The sequence below is a fragment of the Ascaphus truei genome, chromosome 3 (assembly GCF_040206685.1).
Source record: "Ascaphus truei isolate aAscTru1 chromosome 3, aAscTru1.hap1, whole genome shotgun sequence".
Classification (NCBI taxonomy): domain Eukaryota; kingdom Metazoa; phylum Chordata; class Amphibia; order Anura; family Ascaphidae; genus Ascaphus; species Ascaphus truei.
The window spans coordinates 431951329-431976145 of NC_134485.1; the positions used below are offsets into that span (position 1 = coordinate 431951329).

The window sequence follows — 24817 nt, forward strand, 5'->3', positions numbered from 1 at the left end:
TTCTCTGCTTCCCAATTATTATATAAATATTGTAAATAAAGGATTTGTTACAATAACCCTCATCTCTCGCCTTCTATTCTAAGGCCCGTAATAATACAACATGCAGTGAGGCTGCTCCCCAGTGCTAGAGAAGCGCTCGGCTCCATGCAAATGAATGAGACCAAGATCTTCTCCGGCGCAGGGAAGTGGCTCCCCGGCGTGCCGAGTCATGGCTGACGAGGCGGCCATTTTATATAGTGAATAACGGGTCTGCTCATTCAAAAGCAGATTTGCTACATCATAAAACCCGAATGATTAATGTCAGCGAGTCTCGCCCTTTATCGGGGCACCGAGGCAGACATTGCTACGTTAGGGAGAGAGTTGCATTGTGGGTATATTGATGAGTGCAGCATTCTCTCCTGGGTTAGATCTGGGTAGGGTGACCAGCCGTCCCGGTTTTGCCGGGACTGTCCTGTTTTTTTTCGTTCCTGTCCCGGTTGACTGTCCGTCCCGGAAATGTCCCGGATTTCTCCCTGGCCCCGTTTTTTTTAGTTGTGTCTGCGGCGGTGCGGCCGTGTGCGCGAGTCGGCGGCCGTGCGCGAGCCGGCGGCCGTGCGCGGGTGAAGAGGAGGATGTGGCAGCCCGAATGCAAGGGGTTGGGCTTCTTAGTTGAACATATGCCGGGCCGCAGGGGATTGGTGGAGGATGCCGGGGGCGGGGCTTTAGAATGCTGGCCATCAGGGGATTGGATAAAAGTAGGACCTTTCCCTCCCCCCAGCTTTCCCTCCCCCGGCACCAGTCTCTGATTCTCCTCGGCTTTCCCTTCCTCGGCACCCCAGTACTAGTCTCCGGCTCTCCTCCCCCCAGCACCCCGGCACTAGTCTCCGGCTCTCCCTCACTCCGGCACCCCGGCCACTAGTCTCCGGCTCTCCCTCACTCCGGCACTAGTCTCTGGCTCTCCCTCCCCCCAGTACTCTGGCTCTCCTCCGGCACCCCAGCACTCCCTCCGGCACCCCAGCACTCGCTCTCTCTCCCCCCCGCTCACTCTCCCCCCAGCACTCCGGCTCGCTTTCCCCCACCCAGAGCCCACTCACAGCCGCTCACTGGCACTTCCTGTGCCTGCTGCTAGTGAGCGCCGCCTCCGCCGAACCCGCAGCCATCTGAGATAGGAGAGATGGGAGCTGCAAGGGTAGGGGGGGGGATGAGAGCTGCAAGGGTAGGGGGGGAGATGAGAGCTGCAAGGGTAGGGGGGGAGATGGGAGCTGCAAGGGTAGGGGGGGAGATGAGAGCTGCAAGGGTAGGGGGGGGAGATGGGAGCTGCAAGGGTAGGGGGGGGGATGAGAGCTGCAAGGGTAGGGGGGGGATGAGAGCTGCAAGGGTAGGGGGGGGAGAGATGAGAGCTGCAAGGGTAGGGGGGAAGATGGGAGCTGCAAGGGGAAGGGGGAGAGACGGGAGCTGCAAGGGTAGGGGGGGGAGATGAGAGCTGCAAGGGTAGGGGGGGGAGATGGGAGCTGCAAGGGGGGGGGAGAGTTGGGAGCTGCAAGGGTAGGGGGGGAGAGATGAGAGCTGCAAGGGTAGGGGGGGGAGAGATGAGAGCTGCAAGGGGGGGGAGAGATGGGAGCTGCAATGGTAGGGGGGGGGAAGAGATGGGAACTGCAAGGGTAGGGGGGGAGAGATGGGAGCTGCAAAGGGGGGAGAGATGGGAGCAGCAAGGGGGGGGGAGAGATGGGAACTGCAAGGGGGGGGAGAGATGGGAGATGCAGGGAGGGGAGAGATGGGAGCTGCAAGGGGGGGGGGGAAGAGATGGGAGCTGCAAGGGGGGAAGAGATGAGAGCTGCAGGGGGTGGGGGGAAGAGATGAGAGTTGCAGGGGGTGAGGGGAAGAGATGAGAGCTGCAGGGGGTGGGGGGAAGAGATGAGAGCTACAGGGGGGGGAAGAGATGAGAGCTGCAGGGGGGGAAGAGATGAGAGCTGCAGGGGGGGGGAGAGATGAGAGCTGCAGGGGGTGGGGGGAAGAGATGAGAGCTGCAGGGGGTGGGGGGAAGAGATGAGAGCTGCAGGGGGTGGGAGGGAAGAGATGAGAGCTGCAGGGGGGAAGAAATGAGAGCTGCAGGGGGTGGGGGGGAGAGATGAGAGCTGCAGGGGGTGGGAGGGAAGAGATGAGAGCTGCAGGGGGGAAGAGATGAGAGCTGCAGGGGGTGGGGGGAAGAGATGAGAGCTGCGGTGGTGGGGAAGAGAGCTGCAGGGGGGGAAGAGATGAGAGCTGCAGGGGGGGTAGAGATGAGAGCTGCAGGGGGGGGGAGAGATGAGAGCTGCAGGGGGGGAAGAGATGAGAGCTGCAGGGGGTGGGGGGAAGAGATGAGAGCTGCAGGGGGTGGGGGGGAAGAGATGAGAGCTGCAGGGGGTGGGGGGGGAGAGATGAGAGCTGCAGGGGGTGGGGGGAAGAGATGAGAGTTGCAGGGGGTGGGGGGGAAGAGATGAGAGCTGCAGGGGGTGGGGGGAAGAGATGAGAGCTGCAGGGGGTGGGGGGAAGAGATGAGAGCTGCAGGGGAGTGGGGGGAAGAGATGAGAGCTGCAGGGGGTGGGGGGAAGAGATGAGAGCTGCAGGGGTGGGAGGAAGAGATGAGAGCTGCAGGGGGTGGGGGGGAAGAGATGAGAGCTGCAGGGGGTGGGGGGGAAGAGATGAGAGCTGCAGGGGGTGGGGAGGGAAGAGATGAGAGCTGCAGGGGGTGGGGGGGAAGAGACGAGAGCTGCAGGGGGTGGGGGGAAGAGATGAGAGCTGCAGGGGGTGGGGGGGAAGAGATGAGAGCTGCAGGGGGTGGGGGGGAAGAGACGAGAGCTGCAGGGGGTGGGAGGGAAGAGATGAGAGCTGCAGGGGGTGGGGGGTAAGAGATGAGAGATGCAGGGGGGGAAGAGATGAGAGCTGCAGGGGGTGGGGGGGGAAAGAGAGGAGAGCTGCAGGGGGTGGGGGGGGGAAGAGATGAGAGCTGCAGGGGTTGGGGGAAGAGATGAGAGCTGTAGGGGGTGGGGGGAAGAGATGAGAGCTGCAGGGGGTGGGGGGAAGAGATGAGAGCTGCAGGGGGTGGGAGGAAGAGATGAGAGCTGCAGGGGGTGGGGGGAAGAGATGAGAGCTGCAGGGGGTGGGGGGAAGAGATCAGAGTTGCAGGGGGTGGGGGGGAAGAAATGAGAGCTGCAGGGGGTGGGGGGGAAGAGATGAGAGCTGCAGGGGGTGGGGGGAAGAGATGAGAGCTGCAGGGGGTGGGGGGGAAGAGATGAGAGCTGCAGGGGGTGGGGGAGAAGAGATGAGAGCTGCAGTGGGTGGGGGGGGGAAGAGAGGAGAGCTGCAGGGAGTGGGAGGGAAGAGATGAGAGCTGCACGGGGGGAAGAGATGAGAGCTGCAGGGGGTGGGGGGGAAGAGATGAGAGCTGCAGGGGGTGGGGGGGAAGAGATGAGAGCTGCAGGGGTGGGGGGAAGAGATGAGAGCTGCAGGGGGTGGGGGAAGAGATGAGAGCTGCAGGGGGGGGAAGAGATGAGAGCTGCAGGGGGTGGGGGGGAGAGATGAGAGCTGCAGGGGGTGGGGGGGGAGAGATGAGAGCTGCAGGGGGGGAAGAGATGAGAGCTGCAGGGGGTGGGGGGGGGGAAGAGATGAGAGCTGCAGGGGGTGGGGGGGAGAGATGAGAGCTGCAGGGGGTGGGGGGAAGAGATGAGAGCTGCAGGGGGGGGGAAGAGATGAGAGCTGCAGGGGGTGGGGGGGAGAGATGAGAGCTGCAGGGGGTGGGGGGGGAGAGATGAGAGCTGCAGGGGGGGAAGAGATGAGAGCTGCAGGGGGTGGGGGAAGAGATGAGAGCTGCAGGGGGTGGGGAGGGGGGAAGAGATGAGAGCTGCAAGGGTGGGGGGAAGAGATGAGAGCTGCAGGGGGTGGGGGGAAGAGATGAGAGCTGCAGGGGGTGGGGGGGAAGTGATGAGAGCTGCAGGGGGTGGGGGGAAGAGATGAGAGCTGCAGGGGGTTGGGGGGGGGAAGAGATGAGAGCTGCAGGGGGTGGGGGGGGAAGAGATGAGAGCTGCAGGGGGTGGGGAGGGGGGAAGAGAGGAGAGCTGCAGGGGGTGGGGGGAAGAGATGAGGGCTGCAGGGGGTGGGAGGGGAAGAGATGAGAGCTGCAGGGGGTGGGGGGAAGAGATGAGAGCTGCAGGGGGTGGGGGGAAGAGATGAGAGCTGCAGGGGGTGGGGGGAAGAGATGAGAGCTGCAGGGGGTGGGGGGAAGAGATGAGAGCTGCAGGGGGTGGGGGGAAGAGATGAGAGCTGCAGGGGGTGGGGGGAAGAGATGAGAGCTGCAGGGGGTGGGGGGAAGAGATGAGAGTTGCCGGGGGTGGGGGGGAGAGATGTGAGCTGCAGGGGGTGGGGGGGGGGAGAGATGAGAGCTGCAGGGGGGGAAGAGATGAGAGCTGCAGGGGGTGGGGGGGAAGAGATGAGAGCTGCAGGGGGTGGGGAGGGGGGAAGAGATGAGAGCTGCAGGGGGTGGGGGGAAGAGATGAGAGCTGCAAGGGGTGGGGGGAAGATATGAGAGCTGCAGGGGGTGGGGGGGAGAGATGAGAGCTGCAGGGGGTGGGGGGAAGAGATGAGAGCTGCAGGGGGGGGAAGAGATGAGAGCTGCAGGGGGTGGGGGGGAGAGATGAGAGCTGCAGGGGGTGGGGGGGGGGAGAGATGAGAGCTGCAGGGGGGGAAGAGATGAGAGCTGCAGGGGGTGGGGGGGGGGGAAGAGATGAGAGCTGCAGGGGGTGGGGAGGGGGGAAGAGATGAGAGCTGCAGGGGTGGGGGGAAGAGATGAGAGCTGCAGGGGGTGGGGGGAAGAGATGAGAGCTGCAGGGGGTGGGGGGGAAGAGATTAGAGCTGCAGGGGGTGGGGGGAAGAGATGAGAGCTGCAGGGGGTTGGGGGGGGGAAGAGATGAGAGCTGCAGGGGGTGGGGGGGGGGGAGAGATGAGAGCTGCAGGGGGTGGGGGGGGAGAGATGAGAGCTGCAGGGGGGGAAGAGATAAGAGCTGCAGGGGGTGGGGGGGAAGAGATGAGAGCTGCAGGGGGTGGGAAGGGGGGAAGAGATGAGAGCTGCAGGGGGTGGGGGGAAGAGATGAGAGCTGCAAGGGGTGGGGGGAAGATATGAGAGCTGCAGGGGGTGGGGGGGGAAGAGATGAGAGCTGAAGGGGGTGGGGGGAAGTGATGAGAGCTGCAGGGGGTGGGGGGAAGAGATGAGAGCTGCAGGGGGTGGGGGGAAGAGATGAGAGCTGCAGGGGGTGGGGGGGGAAGAGATGAGAGCTGCAGGGGGTGGGGAGGGGGGAAGAGATGAGAGCTGCAGGGGGTGGGGGGAAGAGATGAGAGCTGCAAGGGGTGGGGGGAAGATATGAGAGCTGCAGGGGGTGGGGGGGAGAGATGAGAGCTGCAGGGGGTGGGGGGAAGAGATGAGAGCTGCAGGGGGTGGGGGGGAAGAGATGAGAGCTGCAGGGGGGGGAAGAGATGAGAGCTGCAGGGGGTGGGGGGGGGAGAGATGAGAGCTGCAGGGGGTGGGGGGGGGGAAGAGATGAGAGCTGCAGGGGGTGGGGGGAAGAGATGAGAGCTGCAGGGGGAGAGATGGGAGCTTCGGGGGGAGAGAGATGGGAGCTGCAGGGGGGGAGAGATATGGGAGATGGAAGGGGAGAGATATGGGAGATGCAGGGGGGAGAGAGATGGGAGATGCAGGGGGGGAGAGAGATGGGAGATGCAGGGGGTGGAGAGAGATGGGAGATGCAGGGGGGGAGAGAGATGGGAGATGCAGGGGGGGAGAGAGATGGGAGATGCAGGGGGGGAGAGATGGGAGATGCAGGGGGGGGAGAGATGGGAGATGCAGGGGGGGGAGAGATGGGAGATGCAGGGGGGGGAGAGATATGGAAGATGCAGGGGGGGAGAGATGGAAGATGCAGGGGGGAGGGAGATGAGAGCTGCAGAGAGATAAAACCGGTATACACATACACGCCCAGAGAGGTAATACTGGTATACACACACACCCAGAGAGGTAATACCTGTATACACATAAACGCCCAGAGAGGTAATACCGGTATACACATACACGCCCAGAGAGGTAATACTGGTATACACACACACCCAGAGAGGTAATACCGGTATACACATAAACGCCCAGAGAGGTAATACCGGTATACACATACACGCCCAGAGAGGTAATACCAGTATATACATACACGCCCAGGGAGGTAATACCGGTATACACATACACATCCAGAGAGGTAATACCGCTATACACATACACACCCAGAGAGGTAATACTGGTATACACATACACGCCCAGAGAGGTAATACCGGTATACACATACACGCCCAGAGAGGTAATACCGGTATACACATACACGCCCAGAGAGGTAATACCGGTATACACATACACGCCCAGAGAGGTAATACCGGTATATACATACACGCCCAGGGAGGTAATACCGGTATACACATACACGCCCAGAGAGGTAATACTGGTATACACACACACCCAGAGAGGTAATACCGGTATACACATACACGCCCAGAGAGGTAATACCGGTATACACATACACGCCCAGAGAGGTAATACCGCTATACACATACACACCCAGAGAGGTAATACCGGTATACACATACACGCCCAGAGAGGTAATACCGGTATACACATACACACCCAGAGAGTTAATACCGGTCCACATACACGCCCAGAGAGGTAATACCGGTATACACATACACGCCCAGAGAGGTAATACCGGTATACACATACACGCCCAGAGAGGTAATACTGGTATACACACACATCCACTAAAAACTTCTCTCTCTCTGATTTCTCCATTTCCCCTTTTCCTCTCTCTGACCATCATCTCATCTCATTCTCTTTATCTCGCTTCTCCCCTTCTCCACCTCCATCTACCCCCCGGTTCTGCAGAAACCTGCGCTCTATTCACTTACCTGACTTTGAGTCCACTTTACGCTCCTCCCTCTCCTCTCTCAGCTCTGCTACAGACCCTGACAACCTGGTCAGAAAGTACAACTCTGTCTTGTCCTCGTCTCTTGATCTACATGCCCCGCTTTCTCTCTGCCGCCCTCGCCCTTCTAACCCTAGACCCTGGCTAAATTCCCACACGCGCATGCTGCGTTCCTCCACTCGTTCCTCTGAACGCCTCTGCAGGAAGTCTCACACTCTCGCAGACTTCCTTCACTACAAATTTATGCTATCCTGTTTCAACTCTGCCCTCTCGCAAGCTAAACAAGCCTACTTTTCTGCACTAATCAACATGCACAAGTCTAACCCACGCCGACTGTTCTCTGTCTTTGATACTCTACTCAAACCACCCTCAGCTGCCTCTCCTTCCTCCATCTCCGCTCAGGACTTTGCTGACTATTTTAAGGAAAAGGTGGAATCCATACGGCAGAACATCCCCTCTGTTTCTTCCCCCCATCCTACACCTCTTCCTAACTCTCCTCCTGCCTTCCTTGACTCTTTTTCCACTGTCTCAGAGGAGGATGTGTCGCTGTTGATCGCCTCTTCTCCCTCTACCACTTGCCCTCTTGACCCCATTCCCTCCCATCTCCTAAAACCTCTAGCTCCTTCTATAATCCCTACGCTTACACACATTTTTAACTCCTCCCTCTGCTCTGGAACCTTTCCATCCTCCTTCAAACATGCAACAGTCATACCATTACTCAAAAACAGCAAGCTTGACCCTACCTGTCTTTCTAACTATCGACCTGTCTCCCTCCTGCCTTTTGCCTCTAAACTCCTTGAACGTCTTGTATTCTCTCGCTTGCTCCATTTTCTCAACACCTATTCTCTCCTAGACCCTCTACAATCTGGCTTCCGCACTGCTCACTCCACCGAAACAGCCCTCACTAAAATAACTGACGACCTCCATGCTGCCAAAGACAGAGGTCATTACACTCTGCTCATATTACTCGACCTCTCTGCAGCATTTGACACAGTGGACCACCCTCTTCTTCTCCACATTCTCCATACTCTAGGTATTCGGAACAAAGCTCTATCCTGGATCTCATCCTACCTCTCCCATCATACTTTTAGTGTCTCTTCTGCTAACACCTCCTCCTCCTCTATTGATCTCTCTGTGGGGGTACCCCAGGGCTCTGTCCTGGGACCTCTTCTCTTTTCTCTGTACACACTCTCTCTAGGTGACCTAATAACATCTTTTGGGTTTAATTATCACCTCTATGCCGACGACACACAAATATACTTTTCAACACCTGACCTTACACCTGCTGTACAAACCAAAGTTTCTGAATGTCTCCCTGCTATATCATCCTGGATGGCCCTCCGACGCCTTAAACTCAACATGGCTAAAACAGAGCTCCTCATACTTCCTCCAAAACCTGGCCCTACTACCTCCTTCCACATTACTGTTGGAACTACAATCATTCACCCAGTAGCCCAAGCACGCTGCCTAGGGGTCACACTCGACTCCTCTCTCACATTCGCCCCTCACATTCAAAACATTTCTAAAACTTGTCGCTTTTTCCTCCGCAATATAACTAAGATACGCCCTTTCCTCTGTTGTTCGACTGCTAAAACTCTGACTCAGGCCCTCATTCTCTCCCGTCTTGATTACTGTAACCTCCTGCTGTCTGGCCTTCCTGCCTCTCACCTGTCTCCCCTACAATCTATCCTAAATGCTACTGCCAGAATCACTCTACTCTTTCCTAGATCTGTCTCAGCATCTCCCCTCCTGAAATCCCTCTCCTGGCTTCCGATCAAATCCCGCATCTCACACTCCATTCTTCTCCTCACTTTTAAAGCTTTACATTCTTCTGCCCCTCCTTACATCTCATCCCTAATTTCTCGCTATGCACCATCCAGACTCTTGCGTTCTTCTCAAGGATGTCTTCTTTCTACCCCCTTTGTATCTAAAGCCCTCTCCCGCCTTAAACCTTTTTCACTGACTGCCCCACACCTCTGGAATGCCCTTCCCCTCAGTACCCGACTAGCATCCTCTCTATCCACCTTTAAGACCCACCTTAAGACACACCTGCTTAAAGAAGCATATGAATAGCACTGTGGATATTCTGAACACATGATACATAAAGATTGGCCCCCTGCAGACGCACTTACCAGAACTCCCTCCTACTGTCTCTGTACGTTCTCCCTACCTACCAATTAGACTGTAAGCTCCTCGGGGCAGGGACTCCTCTTCCGAAATGTTACTTTTATGTCTAAAGCACTTATTCCCATGATCTGTTATTTATATTATCTGTTATTTATTTGATTACCACATGTATTACTACTGTGAAGCGCTATGTACACTAATGGCGCTATATAAATAAAGACATACAATACAATACAATACCCAGAGAGGTAATACCGGTATACACATAAACGCCCAGAGAGGTAATACCGGTATACACATAAACGCCCAGAGAGGTAATACCGGTATATACATACACGCCCAGGGAGGTAATACCGATATACACATACACGCCCAGAGAGGTAATACTGGTATACACACACACCCAGAGAGTTAATACCGGTGTACACATACACGCCCAGAGAGGTAATACCGGTATATACATACACGCCCAGGGAGGTAATACCGATATACACATACACGCCCAGAGAGGTAATACTGGTATACACACACACCCAGAGAGTTAATACCGGTATACACAAACACGCCCAGAGAGGTAATACCGGTGTACACATACATGCCCAGAGAGGTAATACCGGTATATATACACGCCCAGGGAGGTAATACCGGTATACACATACACATCCAGAGAGGTAATACCGCTATACACATACACGCCCAGAGAGGTAATACCGCTATACACATACACGCCCAGAGAGGTAATACCAGTATACACATACACGCCCAGAGAGGTAATACCGGTATACACATACACGCCCAGAGAGGTAATACCGGTATACACATACACGTCCAGAGAGGTAATACCGGTATACACATACACGTCCAGAGAGGTAATACCGGTATACACATACAGTACACGCCCAGAGAGGTAATACCGGTATACACATACACACCCAGAGAGGTAATACCGGTATACACATACACGCCCAGAGAGGTAATACCGGTATACACATACACACCCAGAGAGGTAATACCGGTATACACATACACACCCAGAGAGGTAATACCGGTATACACATACACGCCCAGAGAGGTAATACCGGTATACACATACACGCCCAGAGAGGGAATACCGGTATACACGTCCAGAGAGGTAATACCGGTATACACATACACACCCAGAGAGGTAATACCGGTATACACATACACGCCCAGAGAGATAATACCGGTATACACATACACGCCCAGAGAGGTAATACCGGTATACACATACACACCCAGAGAGGTAATACCGGTATACACATACACACCCAGAGAGGTAATACCGGTATACACATACACGCCCAGAGAGGTAATACCGGTATACACATACACGTCCAGAGAGGTAATACCGGTATACACATACAGTACACGCCCAGAGAGGTAATACCGGTATACACATACACACCCAGAGAGGTAATACCGGTATACACATACACGCCCAGAGAGGTAATACCGGTATACACATACACACCCAGAGAGGTAATACCGGTATACACATACACACCCAGAGAGGTAATACCGGTATACACATACACGCCCAGAGAGGTAATACCGGTATACACATACACGCCCAGAGAGGGAATACCGGTATACACGTCCAGAGAGGTAATACCGGTATACACATACACACCCAGAGAGGTAATACCGGTATACACATACACGCCCAGAGAGATAATACCGGTATACACATACACGCCCAGAGAGGTAATACCGGTATACACATACACACCCAGAGAGGTAATACCGGTATACACATACACACCCAGAGAGGTAATACCGGTATACACATACACGCCCAGAGAGGTAATACCGGTATACACATACACGCCCAGAGAGGGAATACCGGTATACACGTCCAGAGAGGTAATACCGGTATACACATACACACCCAGAGAGGTAATACCGGTATACACATACACACTCAGAGAGGTAATACCGGTATACACATACACACCCAGAGAGGTAATACCGGTATACATATACACGCCCAGAGAGATAATACCGGTATACATATACACGCCCAGAGAGATAATACCGGTATACACATACACGCCCAGAGAGGTAATACCGGTATACACATACACACTCAGAGAGGTAATACCGGTATACACATACACACCCAGAGAGGTAATACCAGTATACACATACACGCCCAGAGAGGTAATACCGGTATACACATACATGTCCAGTATTACCTCTAATTATTTACTGGACAGAGTATCCAAATACAGGACAGTCCAGTACAATACTGGACATCTGGCAACCCTTGTTCTGGTAGCACAGAAAGTGTTAATCGGTTATTGCAGAAGAGGCGTGGTTTATTTCAAGGTAAACATGTGGGTGAATGTGTCCGTTAAGCCTCTCCCCGGCAGTGAAAGAGTTAATGCTACAGGCCTTGCTGTAACATGTCAGAGATATTCTCTGAATACACACGTCAGTATTGTCACAGAGCTGGAACTTCAATGCTTTCCCTACACATATCTAGCTCAACAAATGACACGCTGAAGGCCATCCATCTCCTTTCTGCCGTTATATACACACAGAGCATGTACTGTATACTGTATACAATAGGACTGTAAAACACAAGAAACAAAGAACTCCACAGCAACATCCAATGGGACAAAAAATACACAGTGAAATACCTATACATCTCTTGAAAAAGGGTAATTTAGTTAACCATTTGGCCAAAGCGTATAAGCCTGCGAGCCACATCAAGGCATGATTATAATATCGCAGGTCCTAACACTAACTAATTAAAATTCTTATTTACCTCTATAATTAGGGGAAGGATGGTCCTGGCATTGAACCTGTCGCAACCAACTGCATGCAAAGAAAACCTGCTTACCTGGAGAGTGGGGAGGGGCCAGTTTTGTTGGTGGCCATTGAGGACTGGAGTTGGCCATCCCTGGTATAGACTAATCAGTCCCTGCTTCAGCACAGGTGGCCCAATTAGTGGTGCCATCTTTGACAGAGCCACTGATTGAGCCACCTGTGCTGAAGCAGGGATATCCTGAAAACCAGACCTGTTGGACTGGAGTTGGCCACCCCTGCGTTATACTGTCATATACAGTACTGTCTGTTTTCCAAAATGCCTGGTTCCAATCTGCAGACCTATCACTTTATGACATTACATTGTGAAACATAAGGGGCAAACGAAACATATATATACATAACCACACCACAAAGTGCTCACGGTCAATGCCGAGAGGTACAGAAGAAAATCAATGGTGCTATAACCCATAACGAAAAAGGGTGAGAAAGGAACCAGAACACAATAAGATATATCGGGTTCCCCTTCTCCAATAAAGGAGGAGTGAAGAAGCCAAAAGGGTCAATAACCAGCACTGAAACACACATACTACCCCTAAAACAATCACACAAAAATATCGGGGTGAGATCCAGCCTCAAGAATAAAAATATCGGGGTGAGATCCAGCCTCAAGTATAAAAATATTGGGGTGAGATCCAGCCTCAAGTATTAAAATATCGGGGTGAGATCCAGCCTCAAGTATAAAAATATCGGGGTGAGATCCATCCTCAAGTATAAAAATATCGGGGTGAGATCCAGCCTCAAGTATAAAAATATCGGGGTGAGATCCGTCCTCAAGTATAAAAATATCGGGGTGAGATCCAGCCTCAAGTATAAAAATATCGGGGTGAGATCCATCCTCAAGTATAAAAATATCGGGGTGAGATCCAGCCTCAAGTATAAAAATATCGGGGTGAGATCCAGCCTCAAGTATAAAAATATCGGGGTAAGATAACAGCCTCAAGTATAAAACAAAATCTCATTTATCGAACACAAATAACTCCTAACTTTAAAATCCATATAGTAATTACAAAAACACACGGTACTGGCCAGTTCCCACGTTATCACATGTGTAACCTCTGTATAATATCCAATAAGAAACATGGATCAGAATACAATGACTAAATCCTTAGTCAAAGGTCGTAAATATCAAAATACCCGATCTCATTATACAGTGTGACCATCTTCAATGTTACCTCGATATTACTTCAGTTTAATTCACAGATCAAACACAGTTCCATTGTGCGCTGACCATGCTCAATGATAGCGTGTGAGACACCTTCAGATCGTCGGTAACAGAGCTGTCGCCCGTGTAATGTTGTGATGCCAGGTAAGGTCAGTGTAAGAGAAGGGGGCGGGACTGCAAGACATTAACTTACACACTTGCTGCTGTCACTCCACCTGTGTTCAGCATCCTCACTTATTCACTTTCCTTTGCTTAAAAATGACTTTTGACACCAGCAGAAGACGTCACAAATACCCAGAGGCGGCTGAACTGGGCACAGACCTGGGCACGGTCCCCAAACATTCATCCTCCTCCACGGATCCCTTTGCTCTCATTATGTTAGCAATAGGGCAAGCTTGTAAACGTCTCAATTCTGTGCACAGCTCACACCCGCCGAGCACTTAGAATTTAACATCGATTGTGATGGCCGGGCACTGGTGCACTGAAGGTGCCAAACTGGCGTGGCTCTGACCATGCTATAAAAAAAATGTGCGACGAGCGTTTCGCCCATGCCCCTGGGCTTCAGCAGTGCTACCCTATGTCACCTTCCAGTACGGCTTACTAAACATGGCCCTCTGCGGCCTATTCCACTGTTTTCCGGCACAGAAAGTGTCCTGTGAAGTAACCCTGCTTAGACATGGTGAAAACAAAAATTGTGAACTAGCGCTAAAGTGTGATACACAGTGTGATAATATAAAAAACTTTAAATAAAGTATGGCGCCAGGTTTTTCTTTATTTCCTGCTTAGACATGACACACTCTATATTACATCACCAAGAGCCCTTCCCAGTTACATGAGCCAGCCCTTCCCAGTCCCACCATGAGCCCTTCCCAGTTACACTCTTGTAGACACGTCACTTTTCCGGTTTCCCTCCTGCAGGGAGAGAGACGCTACATAAAAGTGCGCAGAGGGAGGGGTGAAAGCTCATGGCAAATCTTGTCATCAGTAAGCAAAGATCAGACACCACTATTATCAGCAGAACAGGGTAGGGACGCGGTGCTAATAAGCCGAGGTTAAGTCCGCCACTGCTGGTGGGACCAGGGGGGCGGGGGGCTTCACACATGCAGCAGGTATGACTGGCGTGTTTAATAAAACGTGTGCACCGTCTGTGCGCATTTACACGCGATTAACCCTTTCATGGCTTTGGAAATCATTGCAGGAACTTGTATAACTAAACAAATGAACACATTCCACACTGCCCGCGCTCAGGAAAATGTGCGTTTATACACTGGACCTCTTACAGTACCTAGGTGGATTTGGGGTCAAAAATCCATTTCGTTGTGCAGTCACAAACACTTTATGTTGGATTGCATTTCTCCATTCTCTATTTAGCAAAATATTTTGAACCTGCACTGAAACCATAGGAACAAATTCTGCTTTCATCCTTTATTATATAAAATATATGTGTACGTACATGTACGTTTTCAAACGTAGATTAATATATACAACAGTATACAACGGTACATTCTTCCCACCTTTGGAAAACGATACGGGACGCCTACCCGAGGAGAGTATGATTCAATAACTCCAGAGTTGCATTTGCCAAGCAGAGTTATAAATGAGCTCTTAAAAATAAACAAACTTTCTTACAATCGAAAAGGATCGGGCGATTTGTTCCCCAATGAAGTGTGTAACGAGGGCTGACTGGGCAATGAGGGTGTTCTGAGATCGGCAAATTCAATCAGACTCCAAAAATAAAGGCCTTATATGGGGAAAAAATGAATTTGATACGGAGTTTGGTTAATACCAGAGTCAAATTCTAATTGTATCTCCCCAGGCATAATAAAGATGATCACCACTGTGATTTTCTATAAACGGCTTAATAACCGAGCCCTGATTATCGCAATTTTTTATCGCGACGGTTTGAGCCCGTAGCGAAAATAACACGCACAGGATCCTGCGCTATTTCTTGTGAGTCTTTTGATTGCCGCCCTTCAATGTATGCATTTTATTTACATTATGTTGAGGGGCTTTGGTTTTCTGTGTTCACTTTTCTGCAAACTCAGGTGGGGGATTCGAGGGAAGAGGGGAGAGGGGATTCAGGGAGAGGGGATTCGAGGGAAGAGGGGAGAGGGGATTCATGGAAATAGGGGATTCGAGGGAATTCGTGGGGAGGGGAGTTCCTGTGTTTTCATTTTATTTATTTTTAAAATCAGTATTTATCAGTGTTAAAGCCAGAAGAGTAACTACATTTTTTGGGCCCCCCTGCAAAATAAATTCAAGGGCCCCCTAAGTATTGTTTTCATTTGGTGTCAGCGGTTATGCGAGCAACTCCCCCCTCTCACACCCTCCCTCACCCCCCCACCCCCATGTATCTCTCCCTTACACTCCCATGTATTTCCCTCTCTCACACCCCCCCCATGTATTTCTCTCCCTCCCTTACACTCCCCCCCCAATGTATCCCTCCCTCACCCCCCCACATGAATTTCTCTCCCTCACTCACAATCCCCCCCAATGTATCTCTCCCTCGCACTCCCCCCCATGTATTTGCCTCCCAGCCTCACACTCCCCCCCCATGTATCTCTCCCTTACCCACACTCACCCCATGTATCTCTCCACCGCACTCCCCCCCATGTATTTGCCTCCCAGCCTCACACTCCCCCCCATGTATCTCTCCCTCACACTCCCCCCCATGTATCTCTCCCTTACCCACACTCACCCCCATGTATCTCTCCCTTACCCACACTCACCCCCATGTATCTCTCCCTTACCCACACTCACCCCCATGTATCTCTCCCTTACCCACACTCCCCCCCATGTATCTCTCCCTTACCCACACTCACCCCCATGTATCTCTCCCTTACCCACACTCCCCCCCATGTATCTCTCCCTTACCCACACTCCCCCCATGTATCTCTCCATCACACTCCCCCCCATGTATCTCTCCCTTACCCACACTCCCCCATGTATCTCTCCATCACACTCCCCCCCATGTATCTCTCCCTTACCCACACTCCCCCATGTATCCCTCCCTCACACTCCCCCCCATGTATCTCTCCCTCACTCACATTATCCCCATGTATCTCTCCCTCCCCCACACTCCCCCATGTATCTCTCCATCACACTCTCCCCCCATGTATCTCTCCCTTACTCACATTCCCCCCATGTATCTCTCCCTCTCTCACACTTCACCCCGTGTATTTCCCATCACTCCCTTTTACTCTTCCTCCCTCTCCCCCACCTCCTCTCTCCCTCACACAACTCCACACACACACACACACACACACAACTCCACACAATCCATCACAGACACTCCCCACCCCCTAAGAATGTTACAGGGATGATCTAGCTGCTACGATCCCACACTGTATGAGCTGCTGCTGCTCAGCCATGCGGGGGGGGGGTAGGGGGAGAAACAGGCGGGGGGAGGAGGCCTTGCCGGTGTAGCGACGGCCTTGTCCCTGCAGCAGCAGCCTCTGGCCTCCGCCGGGCCCAATCTCCAGCACCAGCCGGCAGGGCCCCCCTGTGCTATCGGGCCCCCCGGTGCACGGCGGTTACGCCCCTGGTTAAAGCAGGACTCTATGTTGCATTGCTTGTGTTTCTGTTACAGGATTGAAGCAGGGGGTCTCCAGAGCTGAACCCCATTCATTTGAGCTCAGGGGACCCCCTGCTTCCCGAGAGACTTACCTCCATATTAGGTCCCGGTATCTCTGCAGCCAGGGAACCTGCGTGCCTACCTGTGACATAATGGCGGCGTTTAAATATCCTGCGTCACGCGGGCCAATAGGAAGCTGCGACGTCAGCCCTTGTGGCTGCCTATTGGCTCACGTAACCAACACATTTAGCACCTTCGGAGGCAAGTATATCGGGAAGAAGGGGGTCCCCGGAGCTGAAATTAATGGGGTTCTGCTCCGGAGACCCCCGGCTTCACTCCGGAGACCCCCGGCTTCACTCCGGAGACACCCGGCTTCACTCCTGGAGACCCCCGGCTTCACTCCGGAGACCCCCGGCTTCACTCCGGAGACCCCCGGCTTCACTTGGTGTTTATCTGTGCAATGTTCCTAGTTTCCACACTCCCCTTGTGTCTCGTAAAACCGGAACCCCTAATTACGTGTTGTTACTTGGGGCGCTCCGTTTAAATACTTGTGGAGTAACAGTGACATCTTGTGGCAACACTGAGGAATTGACGATATGAATATTGACAAAGGGCCAGTCGGGTTTAAAGGGGGCTGTGGGGGTACACAGTAACCCCGTTTGAAGGGCTGATGCTCACCTCTCTCACGAGCGGACGTCTTCTGCACCTCTGGGATTAGGAAGCTATAAACCAGCTCTGCCACAATCTCTTCTGACTGCTGGCACGTGCGGCTGCAAACAAGGCAGATAACTCAAACAAACACTGAAACGGACAGATAAGGAGAACCGGGTCCACTCAGTCCGACCCTTTACCGAATTATTAGCAGTATGGTATTAGGGTGTATAGGGAGAGGTATTATCAGCGGGGTGTTAGGGTGTATAGGGAGAGGTATTATCAGCGGGGTGTTAGGGTGTATAGGGAGAGGTATTAGCAGCGGGGTGTTAGGGTGTATAGGGAGAGGTATTAGCAGCAGGGTGTTAGGGTGTATAGGGAGAGGTATTAGCAGCGGGATGTTAGGGTGTATAGGGAGAGGTATTAGCAGCGGGGTGTTAGGGTGTATAGGGAGAGGTATTAGCAGTAGGGTGTTAGGGTGTATAGGGAGAGGTATTAGCGGTGGGTGTTAGGGTGTATAGGGAGAGGTATTATCAGCGGGGTGTTAGGGTGTATAGGGAGAGGTATTAGCAGCAGGGTGTTAGGGTGTATAGGGAGAGGTATTATCAGCGGGGTGTTAGGGTGTATAGGGAGAGGTATTATCAGCGGGGTGTTAGGGTGTATAGGGAGAGGTATTATCAGCGGGGTGTTAGGGTGTATAGGGAGAGGTATTATCAGCGGGGTGTTAGGGTGTATAGGGAGAGGTATTATCAGCGGGGTGTTAGGGTGTATAGGGAGAGGTATTAGCAGCAGGGTGTTAGGGTGTATAGGGAGAGGTATTATCAGCGGGGTGTTGGGGTGTATAGGGAGAGGTATTAGCAGCAGGGTGTTAGGGTGTATAGGGAGAGGTATTATCAGCGGGGTGTTAGGGTGTATAGGGAGAGGTATTAGCAGCAGGGTGTTAGGGTGTATAGGGAGAGGTATTATCAGCGGGGTGTTAGGGTGTATAGAGAGAGGTATTAGCAGTATGGTATTAGGGTGTATAGGGAGTTAGCAGCGGGGTGTTAGGGTGTATAGGGAGAGGTATTAGCGGTGGGTGTTAGGGTGTATAGGGAGAGGTATTAGCAGCGGGGTGTTAGGGTGTATAGGGAGAGGTATTAGCAGTGGGTGTTAGGGTGTATAGGGAGAGGTATTAGCAGCAGGGTGTTAGGGTGTATAGGGAGAGGTATTAGCAGTGGGTGTTAGGGTGTATAGGGAGAGGTATTAGCAGCAGGGTGTTAGGGTGTATAGGGAGAGGTATTAGCAGTGGGTGTTAGGGTGTATAGAGAGAGGTATTAGCAGTATGGTATTAGGGTGTATAGGGAGTTAGCAGCGGGGTGTTAGGGTGTATAGGGAGAGGTATTAGCGGTGGGTGTTAGGGTGTATAGGGAGAGGTATTAGCAGCGGGGTGTTAAGGTGTATAGGGAGAGGTATTAGCAGCGGGATGTTAGGATGTATAGGGAGAGGTATTAGCAGCGGTATGTAAGGGTGTATAGGGAGAGGTATTAGCAGCGGGATGTTAGGGTGTATAGGGAGAGGTATTAGCAGCGGGATGTTAGGGTGTATAGGGAGAGGTATTAGCAGCAGGGTGTTAGGGTGTATAGGGAGAGGTATTAGCAGCAGGGTGTTAGGGTGTATCGGCAGAGGTATTTGCAGCAGGGTGTTAGGGTGTATAGGGAGAAGTATTAGCAGCAGGGTATTAGGGTGTATAGGGAGAGGTATTAGCAGCAGGGCATTAGGGTGTATAGGGAGAGGTATTAGCAGTAGGGTGTTTGGGTGTATAGGGAGAGGTATTAGCAGCAGGATGTTAGGGTGTATAGGGAGAGGTATTAGCAGCAGGATGTTAGGGTGTATAGGGAGAGGTATTAGCAGCGGGATATTAGGGTGTATAGGGAGAGGTTTTAGCAGCGGGATGTTAGGGTGTATACGGAGAGGTATTAGCAGTGGGATATTAGGATGTATAGGGAGAGGTATTAGCAGCAGGGTGTTAGGGTGTATAGGGAGAGGTATTAGCAGCAGGGTGTTAGGGTGTATAGGGAGAGGTATTAGCAGCAGGGTGTTAGGGTATATAGGGAGAGGTATTAGAAGCAGGATGTTTGGGGGTAGGGAGAGGTATTAGCAGCAGGATGTTAGGGTGTATAGGGAGAGGTATTAGCAGCAGGATGTTAGGGTGTATAGGGAGAGGTATTAGCAGCGGGATATTAGGGTGTATAGGGAGAGGTTTTAGCAGCGGGATGTTAGGGTGTATAGGGAGAGGTATTAGCAGCGGGATATTAGGGTGTATAGGGAGAGGTTTTAGCAGCGGGATGTTAGGGTGTATAGGGAGAGGTATTAGCAGTGGGATATTAGGATGTATAGGGAGAGGTATTAGCAGCAGGGTGTTAGGGTGTATAGGGAGAGGTATTAGCAGCAGGGTGTTAGGGTGTATAGGGAGAGGTATTAGCAGCGGGATGTTAGGGTGTATAGGGAGAGGTATTAGCAGCGGGGTGTTAGGGTGTATTGGGAGAGGTATTAGCAGCGGGGTGTTAGGGTATATAGGGAGAGGTATTAGCAGTGGGGTATTGGGGTGTATTGGGAGAGGTATTAGCAACGGGATGTCGGGGTGTATAGGGAGAGGTATTAGCAGCGGGGTGTTAGGGTGTATAGGGAGAGGTATTAGCAGCGGGGTGTTAAGGTGTATAGGGAGAGGTATTAGCAGCGGGATGTTAGGATGTATAGGGAGAGGTATTAGCAGCGGTATGTAAGGGTGTATAGGGAGAGGTATTAGCAGCGGGATGTTAGGGTGTATAGGGAGAGGTATTAGCAGCAGGGTGTTAGGGTGTATAGGGAGAGGTATTAGCAGCAGGGTGTTAGGGTGTATCGGCAGAGGTATTTGCAGCAGGGTGTTAGGGTGTATAGGGAGAAGTATTAGCAGCAGGGTATTAGGGTGTATAGGGAGAGGTATTAGCAGCAGGGCATTAGGGTGTATAGGGAGAGGTATTAGCAGTAGGGTGTTTGGGTGTATAGGGAGAGGTATTAGCAGCAGGATGTTAGGGTGTATAGGGAGAGGTATTAGCAGCAGGATGTTAGGGTGTATAGGGAGAGGTATTAGCAGCGGGATATTAGGGTGTATAGGGAGAGGTTTTAGCAGCGGGATGTTAGGGTGTATAGGGAGAGGTATTAGCAGTGGGATATTAGGATGTATAGGGAGAGGTATTAGCAGCAGGGTGTTAGGGTGTATAGGGAGAGGTATTAGCAGCAGGGTGTTAGGGTGTATAGGGAGAGGTATTAGCAGCAGGGTGTTAGGGTATATAGGGAGAGGTATTAGAAGCAGGATGTTTGGGGGTAGGGAGAGGTATTAGCAGCAGGGTGTTAGGGTGTATAGGGACAGGTATTAGAAGCAGGGTGTTAGGGTGTATAGGGAGAGGTATTAGCATCAGGGTGTTAGGGTGTATAGGGAAAGATATTAGCAGCAGGGTGTTAGGGTGTATAGGGAGAGGTATTAGCAGCAGGGTGTTCGGGTGTATAGGGAGAGGTATTAGCAGCAGGGTGTTAGGGTGTTTAGGGAGGTATTAGCAGCGAGGTATTAGGATGTAGAGGGAGAGGTATTAGCAGCAGGGTATTAGGGTGTATGGGAAAAGGTACTAGCAGCGGGGTGTTAGGGTTTATAGGGAGAGGTATTAGCAGCGGGATGTTAGGGTGTATAGGGAGAGGTATTAGTAGCAGGGTGTTAGGGTGTATAGAGAGAGGTATTAGCAGCAGGGTATTAGGGTGTATAGGGAGAGGTATTAGCAGCGGGATGTTAGGGTGTATAGGGAGAGGTATTAGCAGCGGGATGTTAGGGTGTATGGGAAGAGGTATTAGCAGCAGGGTATTAGGGTGCATAGGGAGAGGTATTAGCAGCAGGGTATTAGGGTGTATGGGAAGAGGTATTAGCAGCGGGGTATTAGGGTGTATAGGGAGAGGTATTAGCAGCGGGGTATTAGGGTGTATACGGAGAGGTATTAGCAGCAGGGTATTAGGGTGTATAGGGAGAGGTATTAGCAGCGGGGTATTAGGGTGTATAGGGAGAGGTATTAGCAGCAGGGTATTAGGGTGTATAGGGAGAGGTATTAGAAGCGGGGTATTAGGGTGTATAGGGAGAGGTATTAGAAGCGGGGTATTAGGGTGTATGGGAAGAGGTATTAGCAGCAGGGTATTAGGGTGCATAGGCAGAGGTATTAGCAGCAGGGTATTAGGGTGTATGGGAAGAGGTATTAGCAGAGGGTATTAGGGTGCATAGGGAGAGGTATTAGAAGCGGGGTATTAGGGTGCATAGGGAGAGGTATTAGCAGCAAGGTGTTAGGGTGTATAGAGAGAGGTATTAGCAGTGGGGTATTAGGGTGTATAGGGAGAGGTATTAGCAGCGGGGTGTTAGGGTGTATAGAGAGAGGTATTAGCAGCAAGGTGTTAGGGTGTATAGAGAGAGGTATTAGCAGCGGGGTATTAGGGTGTATAGGGAGAGGTATTAGCAGCAGAAAGATAGGGTGGTGAAGCCGCTTTATTTACCATTGATTTGACATCTCAAAACCATATTTCCAGACGGGTGTAAATAAATTGCAAGAGAAGGCTATTAATATGGGACATTATGTACGGCATAGAACATGGCAGCATCCCTCTGTGATAAACGGAATGGTTGTCACTCCCCCAGGGACAGCCAATACGAATGTACATCCCTCCCCCTCTGTGATAGGATGAGCGGACAGTCATTCATCGAGGGACAGCCAATCAGACTACACATCCCTCCCCCTCTGAATTACACTGAGCGGCCTCACTCACCCAGGAATTTTAATGGCAGTGGGGTGCAGAGGGCGAGTGACAGCTGTTAATGTTCTAATTAATGTAGGCTGAGCATCTTTACCCCCTGTGATAGGCTAAATGGCCGTCACTCACCCAGCCAGCGACTTACCATTCAGTTTCAAACTAAAACAATTTCCCATACGATTGGCTTTTTCACTGACCTTCAATAAGCCACAAGGCCAAACGTCTGATACAACATGCCTTTACCCACCCAAGCCTGTATTTAGTCATGGAAAACGATATGTGGCTCTCTCAAGAGTCAGATCGCTCGATTCACTTACTGTCGTGTGGTAAAAGAGCCCAGAAATGGACAATTGTGAAATCTTTGCTTCAAAAATATAAGTTAAAAATAAATAAATAAAAATAATGCGAGAATGTTTAATGAATAACCGTTACGCTCTCCTACATCGGCGTACGTTACGCCGGGTACAGCCAGTGTGAGAGAAACGTTCACATATATAAAGGGATTCAACGAGGTGCAGGAGTGACACACGTTCCTAAGGAAGAAGAGCGCCAGAACAAGAGGTCCTTCTCCGAGACTGGAGGGTGGCAATGTGAGGGAGGACTTCTTCATGGAAAGGCTGGTGGCTTCATGGAACAGCCTCCCAGCAGAGGTGGTAGGGAATTCGACATACTGCTGGGCACAGGCATAAAGCCGTGTCCGAAATACGAAAGAAAGCCCCAGGTATTAAATAGGGTCTGAGGTCTTACAGCAGATAGGGAAATGGGCAGAGACGGGGGCCAAGCGGTTCTGATTTGCCCTCAAGTTCGTCTAGGTTTCTACGTGAGATTTGTAATGTGTGATCAGGAGAAAGCCACTTGGGATGCCCCAAGGACAAGGGGGCTGGGTAACAAAAACTGTAATAACGGGTGCTGAAGGCAAAAATCCTGGTCAGGGAGCCAAGCACGCCACACAAAATGAGGATGAAATGAATGTAAAAGGAACATTTAATGATTAAAATGAAATGAATGTAAAAGGAACATTTAATGACTAAAAAGTCAAAGTATTCAACGTTTCAGTGCGCATGCACCTTCATCAGGGTGCGCATGTTATACAGTATGTGAGGGGAGAGAGAGAGAATGAGGGGGATAGGGGAGGGAGAATGAGGGGGATGGGAGGGGGAGAAGGAGAGTAAAAGGGGGGGGGGGGCGTATGTATGAATGTTAGTACAAATCTATTACGTATAACATTTACATTTAGTTAGATATGGAAGAAGAAAAAATGCCCAAAAATTGAATGTTGTGTGTGTGTCTGTGTGTGGGGGATATGATACTGTATTGTAGGTGTGATATATGTGGATGTGTGATACGGACGTTATACTGTATGTTTGATATGATGATGATACTGTACTGTAGGTGTGATACCGTATGATATGTGACATGCACTCATGCTATACTGCACAGTATGTGTGCATGTGTGGTATGGATGCTATACTCCCGATGTGATGTGACATGTGCTCATGTTGTACTGCATGTGTGATATGTAACATGTACTCGTGTGTTATGATGTAGATGTGCAATACAATGTGTGTGATACTGCTGTGGTAAGTAGCATAAGCCATATATCATCCCAAGGTCCCAGGTACTCACCAGCTCTCCATCTGATAAGCAATGTCGTTGATGTCCTGGGCCTTCCTCTGTATCTCCTCCCGGGCCTGCTCCTCAGCTGTGTACTCTGTGGTACTGAGAATGATGTCCTCAAGGTACGAGTCTACTGTGCTCTGCTGGACATTAACAACCTGCAGTATAACCATATTCACGGGGTCAGGCGCTGTGGGGTACTGGGGAACCCATTAGAAGTGTTTAAACATTTGCCTCATTGGAATTTACCAGTGTGTGGCAGAGTTAAAAGTGCCCTATGTATCACCGAACAGGAAAACGTCACATACGCCACCATTTTGTGCGCCAAGGTGCATGATATGTTACAAGATTGCTGCAGAAGCTTCCTCTGGCGCGGGTTTCTAAACAAGAAACTTTACATCACCGCAGACCTGCCTGATATTGTGACGTATACAGCGACGCACAGTGTGATACATCTCACTACAATTCTTGTGCCATGTTACTGCTCCCACTGACACTCCCCAAATCGCATCCTGACGCATATGGGGTGCAGACTGGGGTGCAGGCTGGAGTGCAGAAGGCATGAGACAACGACGCTCTCTGCCCCAATATTGTTCCAAAATGGCCTTGGTACACAGGCCAGTATGCAAAAGAAGAGACACCTGCTCAGCTCGGCAGATAAGTAACTAATAAAAGTCAAGGTGCGAGCAGGAAATAAACACACAGCCCCCAAAGTATCTCACCCCAGGATGGTCTCAGCTGGAAGAGCTTAGTGCAGGCTTATCCAAAACAGGTTTTAGGAAACACCAGTGCGTTCAGTTCTTACATACAGTACCTGGGACACTACTTCTTACATACAGTACCTGGGCCATTACTTCTTACATACAGTACCTGGGACACTACTTCTTACATACAGTACCTGGGACACTACTTCTTACATACAGTACCTGGGACACTACTTCTTACATACAGTACCTGGGACACTACTTCTTACATACAGTACCTGGGACATTACTTCTTACATACAGTACCTGGGACATTACTTCTTACATACAGTACCTGGGACACTACTTCTTACATACAGTACCTGGG

General features: G+C 51.4%; 1 protein-coding gene across 1 annotated transcript in view; it reads right to left on the bottom strand.

Moving 5' to 3' along the window:
* Positions 1 to 24817, bottom strand: part of CFAP91 (cilia and flagella associated protein 91) — a 129933-nt gene that overhangs the window by 18289 nt on the left and 86827 nt on the right. Inside the window, exons 15-16 of the mRNA XM_075592913.1 lie at positions 23756 to 23904; positions 17357 to 17448 (exon numbers count right to left, since the gene is read on the bottom strand). Of these exons, the coding sequence (XP_075449028.1) occupies positions 17357 to 17448; positions 23756 to 23904 (241 nt within the window). The remainder of the gene's footprint in view (positions 1 to 17356; positions 17449 to 23755; positions 23905 to 24817) is intronic.